This window comes from Scyliorhinus canicula, chromosome 16 (genome assembly GCF_902713615.1).
Source record: "Scyliorhinus canicula chromosome 16, sScyCan1.1, whole genome shotgun sequence".
NCBI lineage: Eukaryota > Metazoa > Chordata > Chondrichthyes > Carcharhiniformes > Scyliorhinidae > Scyliorhinus > Scyliorhinus canicula.
The window spans coordinates 100,152,520-100,177,105 of NC_052161.1; the positions used below are offsets into that span (position 1 = coordinate 100,152,520).

The 24,586-nt window shown below is 46.3% G+C and overlaps 1 protein-coding gene across 28 annotated transcripts in view; it reads left to right on the plus strand.

The window, feature by feature from the left end:
- LOC119979278 (eukaryotic translation initiation factor 4 gamma 3-like) overlaps window positions 1-24,586 on the plus strand; it is a 504,690-nt gene that overhangs the window by 116,117 nt on the left and 363,987 nt on the right. For 13 of the 28 annotated variants that reach the window (XM_038821282.1, XM_038821283.1, XM_038821288.1 and 10 more), the window contains one exon: window positions 2,580-2,699. The exons of 14 other annotated variants lie outside the window; for them this stretch is intronic. In XM_038821282.1, the coding sequence (XP_038677210.1) occupies window positions 2,580-2,699 (120 nt within the window). Of the gene's footprint in view, window positions 1-2,579; window positions 2,700-24,586 lie in introns of those variants that run through there. One more of the 28 variants, XM_038821308.1, reaches the window with a different exon arrangement.

Sequence of the window (24,586 nt, forward strand, 5' to 3'; positions counted from 1 at the left end):
AAATTCCAGTTAAAACTGGGATTGATTCTTTTTCTCCCAACTGCATCCTTCACATTAGTTCAGTACTTTAGCAAAATATCACAAGGCCATAGGAACACTGCCCTTTTCTGAAATGATGTGGAGATGCCGGCGTTGGACTGGGGTGAGCAAAGTAAGAAGTCTTACAACACCAGGTTAAAGTCAAACATGTTTGTTTCAAACACTAGCTTTCGGAGCACTGCTCCTTCCTCAGGCGAATGAAGAGGTATGTTCCAGAAACATATATATAGACAAATTCAAAGATGCCAGACAATGCTTAGGATGCGAGTGTTTGCAGGTAATTGAATCTTTACAGATCCAGAGATAGGGGTAACCCCAGGTTAAAGAGGTGTGAATTGTCTCAAGCCAGGACAGTTGGTTGGATTTCGCAAGCCCAGACCAAATGATGGGGAATGAATGTAATGCGATATGAATCCCAGGTCCCGGTTGAGGCCGTACTCGTGTGTGCGGAACTTGGCTATAAGTTTCTGCTCGCCGATTCTGCGTTGTCGCGCGTCCTGAAGGCCGCCTTGGAGAACGCTTACCCGGAGATCAGAGGCTGAATGCCCTCTGACTGCTGAAGTGTTTCCCGACTGGAAGGGAACATTCCTGCCTGGTGATTGTCGCGCGTTGTCTGTTCATTCGTTGTCACAGCGTCTGAATGGTCTCGCCAATGTACCACGCTTCGGGACATCCTCCTGCAGCGTATTAGGTAGACAACGTCGGTCAAGTCGCATGAGTATGTACCGCATACCTGGTGGGTGGTGTTCTCACGTGTAATGGTGGTATCCATGTCTATGATCTGGCATGTCTTGCAGAGATTGCCATGCAGGGTTGTGTGGTGTCGTGGTCACTGTTCTGAAGGCTGGGTAGTTTGCTGCAAACAATGGTTTGTTTGAGGTTGCGTGGTTATTTGAAGGCAAGTAGAGGGGTGTGGGGATGACCTTGGCAAGATGTTCATCTTCATCGATGACGTGTTGGAGGCTGCGAAGAAGATATCGTAGTTTCTCCGCTCCGGGAAAGTACTAGACGACGAAGGGTACTCTGTCAGTTGTGTCCTGTGTTTGTCTTCTGAGGAAGTCGGTGCGGTATTTTGCTGTGGCGCGTTGGAACTGTCGATCGATGATTCGAGTGCCATATCCCGTTCGTACGAGGGCATCTTTCAGCGCCTGTAGAAAGGAGAGTATCAGTTGCATTCTTGGACACAGTCGTCTCCATCAAGGACAGTCACCTCAGCACTTTGCTTTACCGCAAGCCCACGGATAACCTCACGATGCTCCACTTCTCCAGCTTCCACCCTAACCACATTAAAGAAGCTATCCCCTTGGACAAGCCCACCGCATACACAGAATCTGCTCAGACGAGGAGGAGCATAACAGACATCTACAGATGCTGAAAGATGCTCTCGTACAAACGGGATATGGCGCTCGACTCATCGATCGACAGTTCCAACGCGCCACAGCAAAAAACAGCACCAACCTCCTCAGAAGACAAACACAGGACACAACCGACAGAGTACCCTCCGTCGTCCAGTACTTTCCCGGAGCGGAGAAACTACGACATCTTCTTTTATACGCTGCTGGAAAGGATGTCCCGAAGCGTGGTACATTGGCGAGACCATGCAGACGCTATGACAACGAATGAATGGACATCGCGCGACAATCGCCAGGCAGGAATGTTCCCTTCCAGTCAGGGAACACTTCACCAGTCAGAGGGTATTCAGCCTCTGATCTCCGGGTAAGCATTCTCCAAGGCGGCCTTCAGGACGCGCGACAACGCAGAATTGCCGAGCAGAAACTTATAGCCAAGTTCCGCACACATGAGTACGGCCTCAACCAGGACCTGGGGTTCATGTCTCATTACATTCATCCCCCACCATTTGGCCTGGGCTTCCGAAATCCAACCAACTGTCCTGGCTTGAGACAATTCACACCTCTTTAACCTGGGGTTACCCCTATCTCTGGATCTGTAAAGATTCAATTACCTGCAAATGCTCGCATTCTAAGCATTGTCTGGCATTTTTGAATTTGTCTATATATATATGTTTCTGGAACATACCTCTTCATTCACCTGAGGAAGGAGCAGTGCTCCGAAAGCTAGTGTTTGAAACAAACATGTTGGACTTTAACCTGGTGTTGTAAGACTTCTTACTTTTCTGAAATGGGGGACTTGACTTTAAGTTGTCTTAGCTACTTTTTAACATTTTTTTATTGATACTTCAGATTTATGAGCAGCTGCATCAGCTGTCAGCTCCATTCCCACCAGAACATGTGCCCAGTGATCCTTTTTAAAAACAATTTAGAGTACCCAATTCTTTTTTTTCAATTAAGGAGCAAATTGACGTGTTCAAACCATCTACTCTGCACATCTTTGGGTTGTGGGGGTGATTCCCATGCAGACACGGGAAAAATGTGCAAACTCCACATGGACAGTGATCTGGGGCCGGGATCGGCCCCAGTGATCTTAATTGCAGTTAGATGCACTTTGCTTTTCCGTCAGATAATGTATGTTGATGTGCTTTGAGAATACCACTTTGTCCTAACGTTTAGTGTCTCTGTCAGGTCCCACAGGTGCCCAGACAGGCAGGACCTGCAGCTTACACAACATATGAACTAAACAAGGGTCATCCAAACTTCTCAGCAACGCCGCCAGGCCATGCCTCTTCGCCAGGCCTCTCACAGGTAACAAGTAGCAAAAGTAGAGAGATTTTTCCTTGGGGAGGGTAGGGTGGAAGGAGAGGGAAAGACGTGAGCCTAATGACATTCAATCCTAATGCTTCATGACTACAATGTTCATGGAAAATCCAGTCAGTGATTCTTGAATGCAGACAAAATAATTGTAAGGTAGGCTTTGAACTGGAGATATTGGAGTGCAGCTTTCACTTCAAGTTGCGGAGGAGTTAATGCTGTGGAACATCTGTGCACTTGTATGAAGTTGTTTAAGATCCATAATTCATCGACAAAAACTAGACCTCTGTTCCAAAATAAACACCCCAAAGGAACCATCAAATACAAAACTTGTGAGAATTGCTGAAGAAAGAGATGTGCAGCCAAAGCTTTTTCTTTTGCACCCATCAGGACAGATTTGCGAGAATCTCAAAGGGAATAACAGTTGATACTGTTGTAACCTTTTCTCACAAGGGCTCTCGACTATTGTCCACTGTAAACCCACTTTCACTGCTCGGTATACGCTTTGGATTCCTGCAGTTCCATGTGCCATAAGATTTGGCTTTATTGGCAACCTTGTAAATAGGGTTGAGCCATTTGCTCACTGTGCAAGCTTGATGCTGAAATAGGCCACATTGAAGCTATCCTGTGGGTCATGGTTACGCTGATCAGATCATTGCTCGCTATTTATCATGCAAACTCAGATTGGGTCTAGGGACACCACTTTCTGCCTTGAAAGGTGCCCCGTATACTTCGGATAGGTTGTTTCAAAAATTTAAACAACAGTGAAGCTAACCATTGCATGCTGCTTCTACGCAGTAGCTGTATGTGTAGTATTCTCCACTAACAGGATCATTTCCACATGAACAAATGAAAATGAATAAGTGAAAGACTACGGAACACATTTCAATAGAACTATTACTTGTTTACTGACTAACAACCATAGTAATCTGCCCAACTCCTTGGATTTTATTGGCATACGTGATGTCAGATGTAGGAGTCCTAGACGGGTGTCTGGTTCCTATAAGATGATGTCCAGTTCGGTGAAATGATTCAACAGAAGCCAAGTCGGCTCGCATGAATCATATGCAAGTTGCTACAGGAGCACCTTCTCGGTCAATTTTATTAGACGGTTTAGTAGACTATTAGTACCAAAGGAGCCCTACCCCAGTATACTTGGAAGAATGCTATTATGTACTTGACATTTTGCACCGTTGCATTGTATTGCAAATGCAGAGGAAATGCTTGAAATGCTGAAATCTAACAAGACTTGTATTTCATACTGTGCAAAGTATTATTAAAATAAAGTTAATTAATCTGGCAAGCAATACCTTTTGAAGAGGGGACCCTACTGTGACATTGTAGGGATTTCCACCTTTTAGCTTCTGAGCACCCCTGTTTTAAACATTCCATGAATCCACTGTAACGCAAGTACTTTCCTATATAAAACTTAGTTATGCCATTAAATATATGCAGCATTTTACCTACATATAATGTGAAACTTATTGCTGGTGCTGAGCAACAATTGCGTGAAGCCCTGGATGCATCTTTGACCATGCCATGCCTGCCAGTGTTCATTCTGGCTTGGTACTTTGTTTTCATTGATGTATCTGCTGAAAATCTAGTTTGCATATGTGGATTGTACTAAATGGAACCAATTCATTGCTGCAGAAGGAGTGTTGGCATATTCAATGTACATTCATACTAAAATGTCTCCAAAGATATTCCACTGAACTTGGTGCTGAGGGAACTCTAATAAAATGAGCTTTCTAGCTTTGGGACAGTGGGTGGCAGTTGACTTTCAATATTCTCCGTAAAAGATTTGTTACCCGCACGGGTGTGGAAGTTTGTTTGTCATGAGTTTGGGAAAAATGGGGGCAGCACGGTGGCCTAGTGGTTAGCACAACCACTTCACGGCGCTGAGGTCCCAGGTTCGATCCCGGCTCTGGGTCACTGTCCGTGTGGAGTTTGCACATTCTCCCCGTGTCTGCGTGGGTTTCGCCCCCACAACCCAAAAATGTGCAGAGTAGGTGGATTGGACACGCTAAATTGCCCCTTAATTGGAAAAAATAATTGGGTAATCTAAATTATTAAAAAAAAAGTTTGGGAAAAATGAGTATTAAACTTGTAGGTACCAGAAAGATTTGTTATCACATGGTTTTATTATGTTAAAGTCGATGTATTTTTTTCTTGAGTTGAAGAATGTAAAAGCTTGCTGACTACATATCTGTTGGCCCCTACTGTAACAAACCTTCCAGACTTGCAGGTTTCTTTTGACTGAGCCAATTTCTCCAAGCTGGACAAAGTTATATTTCACCTTGCATAGTTTTATTCAGTTATTTATTTTGTTGAGTATGTCTGCAAAGTAACACAGTTCAGCCAACCCCACACTATTCGGCATGTGGCAAGTTCAGGTTTCTTATCAGCTAAGAAAGTTCCATACCTCTTCCCTGAGATTAAATATATGATGTGGAGATGCCGGCGTTGGACTGGGGTGAGCACAGTAAGAAGTCTTACAACACCAGGTTAAAGTCCAACATGTTTGTTTCAAACACTAGCTTTCGGAGCACTGCTCCTTCCTCAGGTGAATTCACCTGAGGAAGGAGCAGTGCTCCGAAAGCTAGTGTTTGAAACAAACATGTTGGACTTTAACCTGGTGTTTTAAGATTAAATATATGGGTTGTCTGCTGTCCCTCGATTGAGGATGGCATCTACTTGGTCACTGGTTTCTGCCATGTATCTTCATGTGACTGAACAGACCAATTCACAACTGTCAGATCTTAGGACATCCTGTCCCATGTTGCCCAATGAGGTAGTGGGATCCACAGTGCAGGATTTGTTTCATTAAGCTGCCAATGATTAATGTCAAGGAGAGCTTCAGAATGTGTTTGAAGTGCTTTCTTTGTCCCGCCACTCCCACTCCTTCCACCCCATCTCTCACTCACATTGGCAATTGAGACATGCATGTACAGGAACTGGTGGGGGAGGATAGCTTTCAGTTATCTGGACATAGTCTCGGCCATCAAAGTTGATTTTACCGGAGTTTTCCCTGAATACTTGTGGCACTGACTCCAAAAAGGACACAACATTTGTTTGATGGTTGTAGCTTTGAATCTGGAAAATGCTACGGCGGCATGGCTGATGGATTTTCTGGCTCTCTTTGTTGCAGGTACACAGTTCAGGTCACATTGCAGGGCAGGAGTATTATGGTGACTGCTTTGTACACTAGGACTTCTATTGACTTGTGGAGGTCTTTACATATGCTGCCATAGTTTGCAGAAGGCTGAGCTACCAAAGCTGATCCAGTATTGGATCTCCTCATCAATGGTAGTCTTTTGAGAGAGGTGGCTGCACAGGCCTGGGGCATGCTCAACATATTTCAGAGTCACTCCTTCAAATATATAAGTGGATTATTTGGCTGTCCACACCTGGATCACCACCTTAATGTGAAGGAGAGGCTGTGCGATGCTGTCAGGGACTCTTTCCTCCTGGTAAGGCACTTGTGGTGGCAGGATTTGGGGGAGGTGCCCGATAAATGTGGTCCAAAAGTCTCCACTGCAGACCAGTCAAAGGAATACTGTCTCTCTCGCTGGCTTCAAATGGAAAAAGGCTGCAGCAGCCACAGAGTCTGATCATCAAGCTGTCACATAGAGAGAATTTACAGTGCAGAGGAGGCCATTCGGCCCATCGAGTCTGCACCGGCTCTTGGAAAGAGCACCCTACCCAAGGTCAATACCTCCACCCTAACTCCATAACCCCAGTAACCCCCCACAACTAGGGCAATTTTGGACACTTAAGGGCAATTTATCATGGTCAATCCACCTAACCTGCACATCTTTAAACTGTGGGAGGAAACCGGAGCACCCGGAGGAATCCCAGGCACACACTGGGAGGATGTGCAGACTCCGCACAGACAGTGACCCAAGCCGGAATCGAACCTGGGGCCCTAGAGCTGTGAAGCAATTGTGCTATCCACAATGCTACCATGCTGCCCTTGTATGGATAAGCATTATTCCTCGAGATAACCATCTCACCTCTGTGTATATATGAGCGCTGGATTGTGCTCTGTACCCACTTATTCACAAAGTGCAACACTTGGGATTTGTGACTGGCGTTCATAAAATTAACAAGAGTTACATCTGTGTGGCGAACACATTGAAGGCCTAGTTCAGTTATCTTGTGCAGCAATGACTCTTGCTGTTTTAAAAAAAAAACAAGTGTCCAAATGATGTGATGTGCATGGATTTTTATTTTTGCACAACTTCAGAACAACAGAATGGTTATTGCTGCAGCCCCCATCAGTGCAGAGTATTCAGCTGATTTCTGCCGAAGCAATTAAATCATCTTAAACATTTTGGAAATATGTTTCTGAAGAACATTTTGCCAAACAAGTAGTACACATAGACCAAACATTTGTAAACAAATGGAGTATCATAGAATCCTACAGTGCAGAGAAGGCCATTCGGTCCATCGAATCTGCACCGACCCTGCAAATGATCAACCTATCTAAGCCCAATACCCTGCCCTGTCCCCGTAACCCCACCTAACCTTTTGGACACTTAAAGAGCAATTTAGCATAGCCAATCCACCTAACCTGCACGTTTTAGGACTATGGGAGGAAACCAGAGCAGCTGGGGTAACCCACGCAGAGACGGGGAGAATGTGAACAATCCACGCAGTCAGTCACCTGTGAGTGCTGTGAGGCAGCAGTGCTTAGCACTGCTGGCCTCACAGCACTCACAGGTGACTGACTGCGTGGAGTGTTCACTTCTCCCCTTCTCTGCGTGGGTTACCCCAGCTGCTCTGGTTTTCCTCCCATAGTCCTAAAATGTGCAGGTTAAGTGGATTGGCTATGCTAATTGCCTTTTAAGTGTCCAAAAGGTTAGGTGGGGTTACGGGGACAGGGCAGGGTATTGGGCTTAGATAGGTTGATCATTTGCAGGGTCGGTGCAGATTCGATGGACCGAATGGCCTTCTCTGCACTGTAGGGATTCTATGATACTCCATTTGTTTACAAATGTTTGGTCTAAGTGTACTACTTGTTTGGCAAAATGTTCTTCAAGAAAACAATATTTCCAAAATGTTTAAGATGATTTAATTGCTTCGGCAGAAATCAGCTGAATACTCTGCACTGATGGGGGCTGCAGCAATAACCATTCTGTTGTTCTGAAGTTGTGCAAAAATAAAAATCCATGCACATCACATCATTTGGACACTTGTTTTTTTTTTAAAACAGCAAGAGTCATTGCTGCACAAGATAACTGAACTAGGCCTTCAATGTGTTCGCCACACAGATGTAACTCTTGTTAATTTTATGAACGCCAGTCACAAATCCCAAGTGTTGCACTTTGTGAATAAGTGGGTACAGAGCACAATCCAGCGCTCATATATACCAGAGGTGAGATGGTTATCTCGAGGAATAATGCTTATCCATACAAGGGCAGCATGGTAGCATTGTGGATAGCACAATTGCTTCACAGCTCTAGGGCCCCAGGTTCGATTCCGGCTTGGGTCACTGTCTGTGCGGAGTCTGCACATCCTCCCAGTGTGTGCCTGGGATTCCTCCGGGTGCTCCGGTTTCCTCCCACAGTTTAAAGATGTGCAGGTTAGGTGGATTGACCATGATAAATTGCCCTTAAGTGTCCAAAATTGCCCTTAGTTGTGGGTGGGGTTACTGGGTTATGGAGTTAGGGTGGAGGTATTGACCTTGGGTAGGGTGCTCTTTCCAAGAGCCGGTGCAGACTCGATGGGCCGAATGGCCTCCTTCTGCACTGTAAATTCTATCTATGTGACAGCTTGATGATCAGACTCTGTGGCTGCTGCAGCCTTTTTCCACCTTGAAGCCAGCGAGAGAGACAGTATTCCTTTGACTGGTCTGCAGTGGAGACTTTTTGGACCACATTTATCGGCACCTCCCCCAAATCCTGCCACCACAAGTGCCTTACCAGGAGGAAAGTCCCTGACAGCATCGCACAAGCCTCTCCTTCACATTAAGGTGGTGATCCAGGTGTGGACAGCCAAATAATCCACTTATATTTGAAGGAGTGACTCTGAAATATGTTGAGCATGCCCCAGGCCTGTGCAGCACCTCTCTCAAAGACTACCATTGATGAGGAGATCCAATACTGGATCAGCTTTGGTAGCTCAGCCTTCTGCAAACTATGGCAGCATATGTAAAGACCTCCACAAGTCAATAGAAGTCCTAGTGTACAAAGCAGTCACCATAATACTCCTGCCCTGCAATGTGACCTGAACTGTGTACCTGCAACAAAGAGCCAGAAAATCCATCAGCCATGCCGCCGTAGCATTTTCCAGATTCAAAGCTACAACCATCAAACAAATGTTGTGTCCTTTTTTGGAGTCAGTGCCACAAGTATTCAGGGAAAACTCCGGTAAAATCAACTTTGATGGCCGAGACTATGTCCAGATAACTGAAAGCTATCCTCCCCCACCAGTTCCTGTACTGCATGTCTCAATTGCCAATGTGAGTGAGAGATGGGTGGAAGGAGTGGGAGTGGCGGGACAAAGAAAGCACTTCAAACACATTCTGAAGCTCTCCTTGACATTAATCATTGGCAGCTTAATGAAACAAATCCTGCACTGTGGATCCCACTACCTCATTGGGCACATGGGACAGGATGTCCTAAGATCTGACAGTTGTGAATTGGTCTGTTCAGTCACATGAAGATACATGGCAGAAACCAGTGACCAAGTAGATGCCATCCTCAAATCGAGGGACAGCAGACAACCCATATATTTAATCTTAAAACACCAGGTTAAAGTCCAACATGTTTGTTTCAAACACTAGCTTTCGGCACTGCTCCTTCCTCAGGTGAATTCACCTGAGGAAGGAGCAGTGCTCCGAAAGCTAGTGTTTGAAACAACATGTTGGACTTTAACCTGGTGTTGTAAGACTTCTTACTGTGCTCACCCCAGTCCAACGCCGGCATCTCCACATCATATATTAATCTCAGGGAAGAGGTATGGAACTTTCTTAGCTGATAAGAAACCTGAACTTGCACATGCCTAATAGTGTGGGGTTGGCTGAACTGTGTTACTTGCAGACATACTCAACAAAATAAATAACTGAATAAAACTATGCAAGGTGAAATATAACTTTGTCCAGCTTGGAGAAATTGGCTCAGTCAAAAGAAACCTGCAAGTCTGGAAGGTTTGTTACAGTAGGGCCAACAGATATGTCGCAAGCTTTTACATTCTTCAACTCAAGAAAAAAATACATCGACTTTAACATAATAAAACCATGTGATAACAAATCTTTCTGGTACCTACAAGTTTAATACTCATTTTTCCCAAACTTTTTTTTTAATAATTTAGATTACCCAATTATTTTTTCCAATTAAGGGGCAATTTGCGTGTCCATCCACCTACTCTGCACATTTTGGGTTGGTGGGGGCGAAACCCACGCAGACACGGGGAGAATGTGCAAACTCCACACGGACAGTGACCCAGAGCCGGGATCGAACCTGGGACCTCAGCGCCGTGAAGTGGTTGTGCTAACCACTAGGCCACCGTGCTGCCCCCATTTTTCCCAAACTCATGACAAAACAAACTTCCACACCCCGTGCGGGTAACAAATCTTTTTACGGAGAATATTGAAAGTCAACTGCCACCCACTGTCCCAAAGCTAGAAAGCTCATTTTATTAGAGTTCCCTCAGCACCAAGTTCAGTGGAATATCTTTGGAGACATTTTAGTATGAATGTACATTGAATATGCCAACACTCCTTCTGCAGCAATGAATTGGTTCCATTTAGTACAATCCACATATGCAAACTAGATTTTCAGCAGATACATCAATGAAAACAAAGTACCAAGCCAGAATGAACACTGGCAGGCATGGCATGGTCAAAGATGCATCCAGGGCTTCACGCAATTGTTGCTCAGCACCAGCAATAAGTTTCACATTATATGTAGGTAAAATGCTGCATATATTTAATGGCACAACTAAGTTTTATATAGGAAAGTACTTGCGTTACAGTGGATTCATGGAATGTTTAAAACAGGGGTGCTCAGAAGCTAAAAGGTGGAAATCCCTACAATGTCACAGTAGGGTCCCCTCTTCAAAAGGTATTGCTTGCCAGATTAATTAATTTTATTTTAATAATACTTTGCACAGTATGAAATACAAGTCTTGTTAGATTTCAGCATTTCAAGCATTTCCTCTGCATTTGCAATACAATGCAACGGTGCAAAATGTCAAGTACATAATAGCATTCTTCCAAGTATACTGGGGTAGGGCTCCTTTGGTACTAATAGTCTACTAAACCGTCTAATAAATTGACCGAGAAGGGCTCCTGTAGCAACTTGCATATGATTCATGCGAGCCGACTTGGCTTCTGTTGAATCATTTCACGAACTGGACATCATCTTATAGGACCAGACACCCGTCTAGGACTCCTACATCTGACATCACGTATGCCAATAAAATCCAAGGAGTGTGGCAGATTACTATGGTTGTTAGTCAGTAAACAAGTAAGTTCTATTGAAATGTGTTCCGTAGTCTTTCACTTATTCATTTTATTTGTTCATGTGGAAATGATCCTGTTAGTGGAGAATACTACACATACAGCTACTGCGTAGAAGCAGCATGCAATGGTTAGCTTCACTGTTGTTTAAATTTTTGAAACAACCTATCCGAAGTATACGGGCACCTTTCAAGGCAGAAAGTGGTGTCCCTAGACCCAATCTGAGTTTGCATGATAAATAGCGGCAATGATCTGATCAGCGTAACCATGACCCACAGGATAGCTTCAATGTGGCCTATTTCAGCATCAAGCTTGCACAGTGAGCAAATGGCTCAACCCTATTTACAAGGTTGCCAATAAGCCAAATCTTATGGCACATGGAACTGCAGGAATCCAAAGCGTATACCGAGCAGTGAAAGTGGGTTTACAGTGGACAATAGTCGAGAGCCCTTGTGAGAAAAGGTTAACAGTATCAACTGTTATTCCCTTTGAGATTCTCGCAAATCTGTCCTGATGGGTGCAAAAGAAAAAGCTTTGGCTGCACATCTCTTTCTTCAGCAATTCTCACAAGTTTTTGTATTTGATGGTTCCTTTGGGGTGTTTATTTTGGAACAGAGGTCTAGTTTTTGTCGATGAATTGGATCTTAAACAACTTCATACCAAGTGCACAGATGTTCCACAGCATTAACATCCTCCGCAACTTGAAGTGAAAGCTGCACTCCAATATCTCCAGTTCAAAGCCTACCTTACAATTATTTTGTCTGCATTCAAGAATCACTGACTGGATTTTCCATGAACATTGTATCATGAAGCATTAGGATTGAATGTCATTAGCTCACGTCTTTCCCTCTCCTTCCACTCTACCCTCCCCAAGGAAAAATCTCTCTACTTTTGCTACTTGTTACCTGTGAGAGGCCTGGCGAAGAGGCATGGCCTGGCGGCGTTGCTGAGAAGTTTGGATGACCCTTGTTTAGTTCATATGTTGTGTAAGCTGCAGGTCCTGCCTGTCTGGGCACCTGTGGGACCTGACAGAGACACTAAACGTTAGGACAAAGTGGTATTCTCAAAGCACATCAACATACATTATCTGACGGAAAAGCAAAGTGCATCTAACTGCAATTAAGATCACTGGGGCCGATCCCGGCCCCAGATCACTGTCCATGTGGAGTTTGCACATTTTTCCCGTGTCTGCATGGGAATCACCCCCACAACCCAAAGATGTGCAGAGTAGATGGTTTGAACACTCAATTTGCTCCTTAATTGAAAAAAAAGAATTGGGTACTCTAAATTGTTTTTAAAAAGGATCACTGGGCACATGTTCTGGTGGGAATGGAGCTGACAGCTGATGCAGCTGCTCATAAATCTGAAGTATCAATAAAAAAATGTTAAAAAGTAGCTAAGACAACTTAAAGTCAAAGTCCCCCATTTCAGAAAAGTAAGAAGTCTTACAACACCAGGTTAAAGTCCAACATGTTTGTTTCAAACACTAGCTTTCGGAGCACTGCTCCTTCCTCAGGTGAATGAAGAGGTATGTTCCAGAAACATATATATATAGACAAATTCAAAAATGCCAGACAATGCTTAGAATGCGAGCATTTGCAGGTAATTGAATCTTTACAGATCCAGAGATAGGGGTAACCCCAGGTTAAAGAGGTGTGAATTGTCTCAAGCCAGGACAGTTGGTTGGATTTCGGAAGCCCAGGCCAAATGGTGGGGGATGAATGTAATGAGACATGAACCCCAGGTCCTGGTTGAGGCCGTACTCATGTGTGCGGAACTTGGCTATAAGTTTCTGCTCGGCAATTCTGCGTTGTCGCGCGTCCTGAAGGCCGCCTTGGAGAATGCTTACCCGGAGATCAGAGGCTGAATGCCCTTGACTGGTGAAGTGTTCCCCGACTGGAAGGGAACATTCCTGCCTGGCGACTGTCGCGCGATGTCCATTCATTCGTTGTCATAGCGTCTGCATGGTCTCGCCAATGTACCACGCTTCGGGACATCCTTTCCAGCAGCGTATAAAAGAAGATGTCGTAGTTTCTCTCCGCTCCGGGAAGTACTGGACGACGAGGGTACTCTGTCGGTTGTGTCCTGTGTTTGTCTTCTGAGGAGGTTGGTGCTGTTTTTTTGCTGTGGCGCGTTGGGACTGTCGAGATGAGTCGAGTGCCATATCCCGTTTGTACGAGCATCTTTCAGCATCTGTAGATGTCTGTTATGCTCCTCCTCGTCTGAGCAGATTCTGTGTATGTGGTGGGCTTGTCCATAGGGGATAGCTTCTTTAATGTGGGTTAGGGTGGAAGCTGGAGAAGTGGAGCATCGTGAGGTTATCCGTGGGCTTGCGGTAAAGCAAAGTGCTGAGGTGACTGTCCTTGATGGAGACGACTGTGTCCAAGAATGCAACTGATACTCTCCTTTCTACAGGCGCTGAAAGATGCCCTCGTACGAACGGGATATGGCACTCGACTCATCGATCGACAGTTCCAACGCGCCACAGCAAAATACCGCACCGACTTCCTCAGAAGACAAACACAGGACACAACTGACAGAGTACCCTTCGTCTCTAGTACTTCCCGGAGCGGAGAAACTACGATATCTTCTTCGCAGCCTCCAACACGTCATCGATGAAGATGAACATCTTGCCAAGGTCATCCCCACCCCTCTACTTGCCTTCAAATAACCACGCAACCTCAAACAAACCATTGTTTGCAGCAAACTACCCAGCCTTCAGAACAGTGACCACGACACCACACAACCCTGCATGGCAATCTCTGCAAGACATGCCAGATCATAGACATGGATACCACCATTACACGTGAGAACACCACCCACCAGGTATGCGGTACATACTCATGCGACTTGACCACGTTGTCTACCTAATACGCTGCAGGAGAGGATGTCCCGAAGCGTGGTACATTGGCGAGACCATGCAGACGCTGTGACAACGAATGAACAGACAGAAACGACAATCACCAGGCAGGAATGTTCCCTTCCAGTCGGAAACACTTCAGCAGTCAGAGGGCATTCAGCCTCTGATCTCCGGGTAAGCGTTCTCCAGGCGGCCTTCAGGACGCGCGACAACGCAGAATCGGCGAGCAGAAACTTATAGCCAAGTTTCCGCACACACGAGTACGGCCTCAACCGGGACCTGGGATTCATATCGCATTACATTCATTCCCCATCATTTGGTCTGGGCTTGCGAAATCCAACCAACTGTCCTGGCTTGAGACAATTCACACCTCTTTAACCTGGGGTTACCCCTATCTCTGGATCTGTAAAGATTCAATTACCTGCAAACACTCGCATCCTAAGCATTGTCTGGCATCTTTGAATTTGTCTATATATATGTTTCTGGAACATACCTCTTCATTCGCCTGAGGAAGGAGCAGTGCTCCGAAAGCTAGTGTTTGAAACAAACATGTTTGACTTTAACCTGGTGTTGTAAGACTTCTTACTTTGCTCACCCCAGTCCAACGCCGGCATCTCCACATCATTTCAGAAAAGGGCAGTGTTCCTATGGCCTTGTGATATTTTGCTAAAGTACTGAACTAATGTGAAGGATGCAGTTGGGAGAAAAAGAATCAATCCCAGTTTTAACTGGAATTTAAAAAATAATCCAAATTGATCAAATTAGTAATTAAAATCCAGAAAAGAAACAGACATAAAGAGTGACATTTAATGCACTTCACTCTTAAAACTGAAGGAGGAATTAATTAATAGAGTTAAATTACAGAAAATGGTATACTGATCAATTAGTCTCCACACTCAATTTCCCATTTAGGTTTTTACTGCTAAGAAGAGGTCCTTTCTTTCCCTTCAAGACCATCTTCCAAGCTCTCTGCTATAACTACATTTGATGAGGCTATGAGAATACGCTCACGAGTACTTAAGGGCCCCTTCTCACATCAATAATTTTATGAATTGTACAGCCAACGCGTTATAAATTATGCTTTTCAAGACCAACATGACTCATTTTTATTCTTGAAGTAAGGCATTATGAAGTGCTGGAATGCAGATTCAACACTAGTATAAATTGTGTGCATCACCTGCTTAGCCTCTCAGCCAGGGAATTTTGCAGACTGAGGGACACTTGAAAAGGGGAAGAAATTTAGAAACAAGCCAAAAAGATATAGTTAGCAATTGCAAGCTCTACCTCACAAAGAAAATTAAGCCTTTTTGGCATAAATCCTGGATTAACTTGCAGCAAGCATGACCATTGTAATTTTATCAATGAGACAGACACCAATATCTTCTTTAGAACTAACGAAAAGGAGTACAACAAATCACAGATACTCAAAACAATTAGGGCAGAATCTGGCAATTTACAGATTAATATACTCACAAAGTCAAAGCTCATTCCTATTCAGCAGATCCATATAGTGAGAATCTAAAATTAAAATTTAATGCACATTCTTTATTTAGTTAAGATACATCTACAAAATGGAAACTGTATTAGTTTATATGGGGTGCCATATTATTGATCGAAACAATCAGTCACGATCAATCCACTCCTGAACAGCCTCTGAGGTTCAAGAAGCATGGCATTGCTTGCAGGCTTGTGTCATCTTGCTGACTGAAATCTCTGCACCAAGTGCAAATTATTACTTTGTGATGAAGGGGGAGATTATATATATTTTTTAATTTAGAGTACCCAATTCTTTTTATTTCTAATTAAGGGGCAATTTAGCGTGGTCAATTAACCTACTCTGCACATATTTGGGTTGTGGGGATGAGACCCATACAGACAAGGAGAGATTATGCAAACTCCACACGGACAGTGGCCCGGGGTCGAACCCGGGTCTTTGGCGCCCTGAGGCAGCAGTGTTAACCACTGCGCCACCGTGCCGCCCAGGGGGAGATTATATAAAAACACTTTGAATTATTTTTCCAAAGTGAAAATTACTGTTGGTCCGACCATTTGTAAATGCATCGTTCATTCGATAAGCATCAAGATTTCCTGATTAAGAAACACACAGGCCGAACACAAGGACCTGAAAGAATTGGAGTATCAGTCATACAATTTGAACCCTGGATAAAAGCAAATTACTGCAGATGCTGGAATCCGAAACCAAAAGAGAAAATGCTGGAAAATCTCAGCAGGTCCGGCAGCATCTGTAAGAAGAGAAAAGAGCAAACGTTTTGTGTCCAGATGGCCCTTTGTCAAAACTTAAACCTGTTGACACGCCAGCTTGTTTGCCAATGCAGAGAAGTTGGCAATTCCCTTGTGGGAGATATTTGCAGAGTGAAGAATATACAAGATAGGCAATAAAATCACTGAGTTACACCATCAGAAAAGACCAAACAGGCTGGAGCTCTGCTCATTTGAAAATAAAAGGTGATTGCTGACCTGTCATGGCTTTAACAAGTAGGAAAGGGTTTAATAAGGTAACAAGTATGAAAGGGTAGACATAAAGCAAATGTTTTCTTGTAGGAAGACCAAAAGACATTTCACTGTTAAATCCAATAGAAAATCTTCAATACCAGAGTTTGGTTGGAATATAGAAATTGTTATTGTAAGGAGTAGATGATACCGGGTATCTACATAAATACAAGAGAGAAGGAAAAACAAGTGTTGGACTGATGGGGTGTGATGAGGTCGAGTGGGAAAAGATCACATGGACCTTCTGGCCCTAAACAGCCTGTTTCTGTATTGTACGTCCAATGTAAATACAGTATACTATCAAATCAAGCACTAACTACCAGAAATCATAACCAAACACATTGTTGAAGCAGTGGCTCAGAGACCAATGCATTAGTTGGCTTGATAGAAAGGATCTATTACCAAGCATGATATTGGAAGCAACCATTGCTGCTACCATCAATACCCAATTTAAGGTACAATTTAAGGTAGACTTATGTCCAAAAGCTAATATCAATTTTAGGAGTAATCTGCAGCCACCTTAATTGAAGGTTACACAGTATCAGTAACAAGTACCCAGGCATTGAAACAAGTACCCAGGCATCGGGACATTGAAAGAAATATTTCTGCTCACTCCTTACTGATGCTTGATGGTAGTAACGGATGGTCACTACCTGAAAAAAAGAAATGCTGGCACCGTTAGTTGTCTGTGGTGCAACTTTATTTTCGTGCTTCCGAAATTTGACAGATCTCTAAAGTTAGAAATGAATGATCCAATTTCTCCATCAGAAGTCAACTTAACCATAATAAAAAGTTCTGCCTCTCCAACAAGAACAGTTTCTGACAATACAGCATTTCTGAAAAATCAATACAATTGATGGCCAGACCTGCGCAATTAGACATGCTATTGAAGAATAACTGCACTCAAACCATAAGCAATTAAAAACCTTTTTCAATGAGCTGAACATTACTGAACTGTGAGTGATACTTAATAGCAACAAGAACAAAGAGTCCAGAAAGAGTCACGGAGCTTGTTTGGCTGCAATGAAATATGGAGAAGTGGGCTTTCCAGTTGAAATTTTGAGCTTGAAACCCAAGGAAGCAAGCTAGAATGACAGAAGCAGGAAAAGGAGAAAAGCAAGGTGCAGAATCAAAGAGAATGTCAAAATTTGAGGACAAGAAGATCACAGTTTCTTCAGCACAAAATCATGCTCTTGAACTGGCAAAGAAACACCATTGACAAATCAGTCCAGGAGATGGGGTGAACACCTGGCCCACAATTTGTTGAATAAAGTTAACATTGTTGGATTTTCAGCATTTGAGTTGCCAGCTTACCACAATAAGGTGAACAGAGATATATTGGGGGATCATCTGGTAACATCGCTTAGGGTGAAGCACTGGTGTTGCCACATGTTGATCCCGCGCGCGGACTGTGCCAATTCCCATGCTGTTGTAAAACACACTATTCACAAAAGTGAATAGTGCTTCGTTCATAAATATAACTGTTTATTGAACTAGGCACTTGAAACCTCAGAAAAGGAAACGGGAGTTAAGTGACAGGTTTATCAAGGCGTCAGACAAGTTAATATGGTAACTTGGTCAGGAATGTAAAAGGGCAGCACGGTGGCCTAGTGGTTAGCACAACCGCCTCACGGCGCTGAGGTCCCAGGTTCGATCCCGGCTCTGGGTCACTGTCCGTGTGGAGTTTGCACGTTCTCCCCGTGTCTGCGTGGGTTTCGCCCCCACAACCCAAAAATGTGCAACGTAGGTGGATTGGCCACGCTAAATTGCCCCTTAATCGGAAAAAAATAATTGGCTAATCTAAATTTATTTTTTAAAAAAGGAATGTAAAAGAAAAACATTCATTTATTTAACAACCCCAAGCACTTGTATGTTGTTGCAACAAGTGGAAGGCATGATGAACCAATGTCATCCGAGGAAAGTTCCCTCTATGGACAAGGTAGTCATTACACAAGAGCTATGTGGACGTTAACAGTCAGAGATCAGTACCACGCTCATGAGGTGTCACTGCATTTCATGCATCACAGGGAGAAAAGTCCTGTGGGGAGGAGAAAGGAGGACAGTAGGAGTATGATGTGCTTGTATGTCCTAGGCCCATACAGCAGGGACAAAATGCTTAGAACACAGCCTGTCATAACCAACACTGTGCTCAGTTAAGCCCGTGTGGGCTGGTGCGCAACAGCCACCCCACATTAAAAGAAATCACGCTACGGCAAAATGATATTTGGAACCTCAAATGTCAGGTCCCCACGGACAACCCCCAACAGTGACAGACCAGAACGGCATACTGCTATCGTTGCCTGTGAGCTCAAGGATTTCAAATTTGGCATCACCGAACTTAACGAGACGAAGAGAAGGTCAGCTCAAGGAACAAGGTGGCGGTTACACCTTCTTCCAGAAAAGTCATCCAGAAGAATATTGCTGCCTCCATGGGCTTCACCACTTAAAATGAACCAGTTGGCCATCTCAGAAACTCTCCTTGCAAAATACACGAACGCCTCATGACCCTTCAGCGTACCTAGTGCATTACTGTCCTCAGCATTTCCGCCCCAACACTGGAAGCTACAAGTCCAAAGTGAAATTTTACTCCTGCCTCAAACAAGCCCTGGTCTGAGTTTAAATGGGCAACAAGCTGATCCTCCTCGTCAACTTCTGTCAGGAGCAGAAAGTGGGTAGGTGTGGTGAATGAGATTCACACAGTATTATAAGTTACCAATGTCACTCTGTCCCCAGTATATAGATGTACCGATATTGTAAGTGCAGTTGCACTACCTGACCACCAGGGGAGTAGCTCTGGGCGTACTCGAGAGTTTGTACTGGGCTCCCCCTTTGGCTCCGCCCAGAATTCCTCCCCCTGGAGCTGCTGTATAAAGATCCGTGCCACAGAGTCAACTAGCCAGTTCACCAAAAGTTCAACGGCTAACAGGCTGGCTCTGTTGTAAGTATATTAAAACTGCTATTCTAATCCTACAAGCACGTGTCCGTAGAATTCAATTTAATATAATTACGAAACAGTCGAAGTAAATCATGGAAGCAGCCCTCAAGCCCTGACGCCTAGAACTCGACCCGCAGGATGCAGAGGCTAAAGACATTTTTTCCCACTGGCTGAGATGTTTTAAGGCCTACCTGGCAGAAGCCAGCACCGCTGGAACAACGGAAAAACTCAGCCTACTGCACGCGAGGGTAAGCCACAGAATCTCCACACAGCTAAATCCGGCCGGTTCTTACACCGCAGCGCTAGCGATATTGGACAAAATGTACGTTAGGCCCATTAACGAGGTTTATGCACGCCACGTGTTTACGACTCGCCGTCAGCCGCCTACAGAAACGCTAGCCGAATTTGTACGGGAACTGAACAATCTCTCTAATGACTGTAATTATCAAGCCGTTACCGCGGCTGAACATAGGGAGCTTGCGGGACGTTTTCGTAGCGGGCCTTAGATCAAACTATGTGCGCCAAAGACTGCTAGAAAAGGGGGCCCAGGACTTACATACTACTGTGGAGGCTGCTACCACTATGGAAGTCTCCTTCCGCAGCCTCACCTCGTTTCCCGCGGACCCCGCGACCTCATCGTGGACCCCCGAACAACAATCCCCCCAGGCCTGTGCCGCACGGCCCCCCTGCTACCGCGCTGCCAAAGCCAGTTACTCTGCTGCCCCAGCCAGCTACTCAGCTGCCCCAGCCTGCCATTTCTGTGGCCAAAGCCAGCACCCGCGGCAGCACTGCCCATCCCAATCCGCGGCCTGCAGCAGCTGCGGGAAGAAAGGCCACTATGCCAGAGTGTGCCTCGCGAAAAGGGCCCCAGTTTCTAACTCCCCAGTAGAGAGAACAAATCGCTCCCAACACCAGCGGGCCCGCAGGGCCCGAACCGCTGCGGCCTACGCCCCGACTCCGCCCCCTCCCGCTACGTGCGATCCATGGGGGCCGCCATTTTGGCAAACCCCCACCATGCGGCCGGCCACGTGCGACTCATGGGGGCCGCCATCTTGGATGCCATCTTCCTCGCCGCTCACCACGTGCGATCCACGGGCCCCATCTGCATCTCCATGCTCACTATAGCTCATCTGAAGACTACGACTTCCCCGGGCACTCATCACGCGGCCCGCAGCTCAGCACAGAGATCCTGCATCAAGCTCGCCAGAACGTACCGGCATCTACTCGACCGGACGCCCACACGGAAGACTACGACTTTCCCGGGCATCCATCACGCGGCCTGCAACTCAACGCGGTCACCCTAGATCAGTCCCGCCCCAAGCACCTACAAAGTTCGATGGCGGAGGTCCAGATCAACGGGTACAGCACACCATGCCTCTTTGACTCCGGGAGCACAGAGAGCTTCATACACCCACAGCTGGTAAGACGCTGTTCGCTTCCTATTTTTCCTGTGAGCCAAACTATCGCCCTCGCTTCGGGCTCCCACTCAGTCCAAATCCAAGGATGCACCGTCGCTATACTCACAATTCGAGGCGCTAGTTATTCAAAATTTAAACTTTATGTCCTGCCTGACCTCTGCGCGCCACTCTTATTAGGCCTGGATTTCCAGTGCAACCTCAAGAGCCTCACCCTCAGCTTCGGCGGGCCCCTGCCCACACTCACTATCTGCAGCCTAGCCACGCTGCGCATCTCCCCCCCTCCTCTCTTCACCAATCTCACTCCAGATTGCAAACCAGTAGCTACTCGCAGCAGGCGATACAGCCTACAGGATAGGGTCTTTATCCGATCGGAGGTCCGACGGCTGCTCAGTGAGGGGATCATAGAGGCCAGTAATAGTCCCTGGAGAGCTCAGGTGGTGGTCGTCAAGACCGGGGGAAATGTTCGCATGGTCGTCGACTATAGTCAGACCATAAATCGCTTTACGCTCCTAGACGCGTATCCCCTCCCCAGAATTGCAGACATGGTTAACCAGATCGCCCAATATCGGCTATTTTCCACGGTGGATCTGAAGTCTGCATACCACCAGCTCCCAATCCGCCCAGAGGACCGCCACTACACGGCATTCGAAGCCGATGGCCGCCTCTTCCATTTCCTCCGGGTTCCCTTCGGCGTCACTAACGGGGTTTCGGTATTCCAACGAGCAATGGACCGAATGGTAGACCAGTACGGGCTGTGGGCCACGTTTCCGTATCTGGACAATGTTACCATCTGCGGCTATGACCAGCAGGACCATGACGCCAACCTCCACCGTTTTCTCCAGACGGCACAGAAATTAAACCTCACTTATAACAAGGAGAAATGCATTTTCCGCACAAACAGACTGGCCATCCTCGGCTACGTCGTGGAAAACGGAGTCCTGGGCCCAGACCCGAACCGCATGCGCCCCCTCTTAGAAGTCCCCCTCCCTCATTGCCCCAAGGCCTTCAAACAGTGCTTGGGGTTCTTTTCATACTACGCCCAGTGGGTCCCTCAATATGCAGACAAAGCCCGCCCACTCTTTAAGGCCACACAATTTCCCCTGTCAGCTGCAGCGCGCCAGGCCTTCAGCTGCATCAAGGAGGACATCGCCAAAGCAGCCATGCGGGCGGTGGATGAATCCACTCCCTTTCAGGTTGAGAGCGACGCCTCAGAGGTAGTTCTAGCAGCCACTTTAAATCAGGCAGGGAGGTCCGTTGCATTTTTCTCCCGTACCCTATCCGCTTCAGAACTCCGACACTCCTCAGTCGAGAAGGACGCACAAGCCATCGTGGAGGCTGTTTGTCACTGGAGGCACTACCTCGCAGGTAGGAGATTCACCCTCATCACCGACCAACGATTGGTTGCCTTTATGTTTGACAACTCGCAAAGGGGCAAAATAAAAAACGATAAAATCCTTTGGTGGAGGATCGAACTCTCCACCTATAGTTACGATATTAAATATCAACCGGGGAAGCTCAACGAGCCCTCAAATGCCCTATCCCGTGGGACATGCGCCAGCGCGCAGATCAGCCGTCTGAAAGCCATCCACGATGACCTCTGCCATCCAGGGGTCACCCGGCTCGCCCACTACATCAGAGTCCGAAACCTGTCTTTCTCCAACGAGGAGGTAAAAGCAGTCACCAGGGACTGCCCGATCTGTGCAGAGTGCAAACTGCACTTCTATAGACTACACAGGGCCCACCTGGTCAAGGCTTCTAGGCCCTTTGAATGCCTTGCGATCGATTTCAAAGGGCCACTCCCCTCCACTAACAAGAACATTTATTTCCTCAACACCATAGATGAGTTCTCCCGATTCCCATTTGCCATACCGTGCCCCGACATGACCTCCCACACAGTCATTAAGGCCCTGCATAGTGTCTTCACCCTGTTCGGTTTCCCCAGCTACGTGCACAGCGACCAGGGTTCATCCTTTATGAGCGACGAGCTGCGTCAGTACCTGCTCGACAAGGGCATCGCCTCGAGCAGGACTACCAGCTACAACCCCAGGGGGAACGGGCAGGTGGAGAGGGAGAACGCGGTGGTCTCAAAGACCGTCCTACTGACCCCAGATGCGCTCCACGCAATTAGATCCCTCCTCTGTACAGCGACAAATCAAACCCCACACGAGCGGCTCTTCATTTTTTCTAGGGGCACTACCACGGGGGTCTCATTTCCGGCGTGGCTGAGGACACCAGGCCCGGTTCTCCTGAGGAAGCACGTCAGGGCGCACAAAACCAACCCCCTTGTTGAAAAGGTGCGCCCCCTCCATTCCAACCCCCAGTACGCATTCGTGGAGTTCCCGGACGGTCGCCAGGACACAGTATCCCTTCGGGACCTGGCACCCGCTGGATCCAGCCCCCCCCCCCCTACCCCCACTGAGGAACCCCTTACCCCATTCCCTATGCTGCCGCCCCCTCTCGCCCCCGATTCCGCAAGCTCGCCCCACCGGTTCCACGCGCCAGCACCAGCCCACCCCCAGTCTCCGGTCGAGCCAGGGGTGCATGAAGTTTGGACGAGACCCGCCCTGGAGTCTGCCATCGTACCCCAGCTCTTAATACCCACCCAGCCACCGCAAGAGGCTGCAACCCCGGTGCTCCGCAGATCGCAACGAACAATTCGTCCACCGGACAGACTAACTCTGTGAGCCACCACCCCCGCCGGACTTGATTTTTTTCACAGGGGGTGAACGTGGTGAATGAGATTCACACGGTATTATAAGTTACCAATGTCACTCTATTCCCAGTATATATATATATATATATATATATATATACACCGATATTGTAAGTGCAGTTGCACTACCTGACCAACAGGGGGGTAGCTCTGGGAGTACACGAGAGTTTGTACTGGGCTCCCCCTTGGCTCTGCCCAGAACTCCTCCCCCTGGAGCTGCTGTATAAAGATCCGTGCCACAGAGTCAGCCAGCCAGTTCACCGAAAATTCAACGGCTAACAGGCTGGCTCTGTTGTAAGTATATTAAAACCGCTATTCTAATCCTACAAGCACGTGTCCGTAGAATTGATGGTTCCATCAGTAGGGAAATCCAACACCAACAGTAGCCTGCACCTGACAAAATGCCTAGAACATGGCCTTGCCATAACTTTCCTCTGTCAGAGAGACAAGTACAGGCCTTGTGGCAACACCCTTGCTCCAAACACTGGCACCTGCACAACTAAGTAAGTGTCCGAGGACATGAACACCCTGGAAGGAACATTTCAAAAACATTAAGAGATTCTGTCTTCAACACAAATATCTTTCCTGCATACAACACACATAGACTTTGCATCCTGATTTGTATTGGCACAATTAATAAAACCATACCTCAAGAAATCATCTTTATACTACTTTGTTCCTGATTTCAGCTTCTTCTTCATGCGCTGTTCTCCAGTGGCCCTGGAGCTCACACTAGCACTACTTCATCCTGCCCTGGACTCTCCCAAGCAGCTCACACCAGCACAGCTTTGTCCTGCCATGGACTCTCCAGTGCAGCATTCACCAGCAAATTTGGATGTGAGATTGTGGCCTGTTGTGTCTCTGGCCCACTCTTCCTTCTTACAAAACAATCCATTTTGAATCCTCCAGTCCTGTTGCTTCCTTGCTGGTAGCTACAAAATGGTGGAATCTCTATTCAATGATTTTCAGTGAATCTCTCT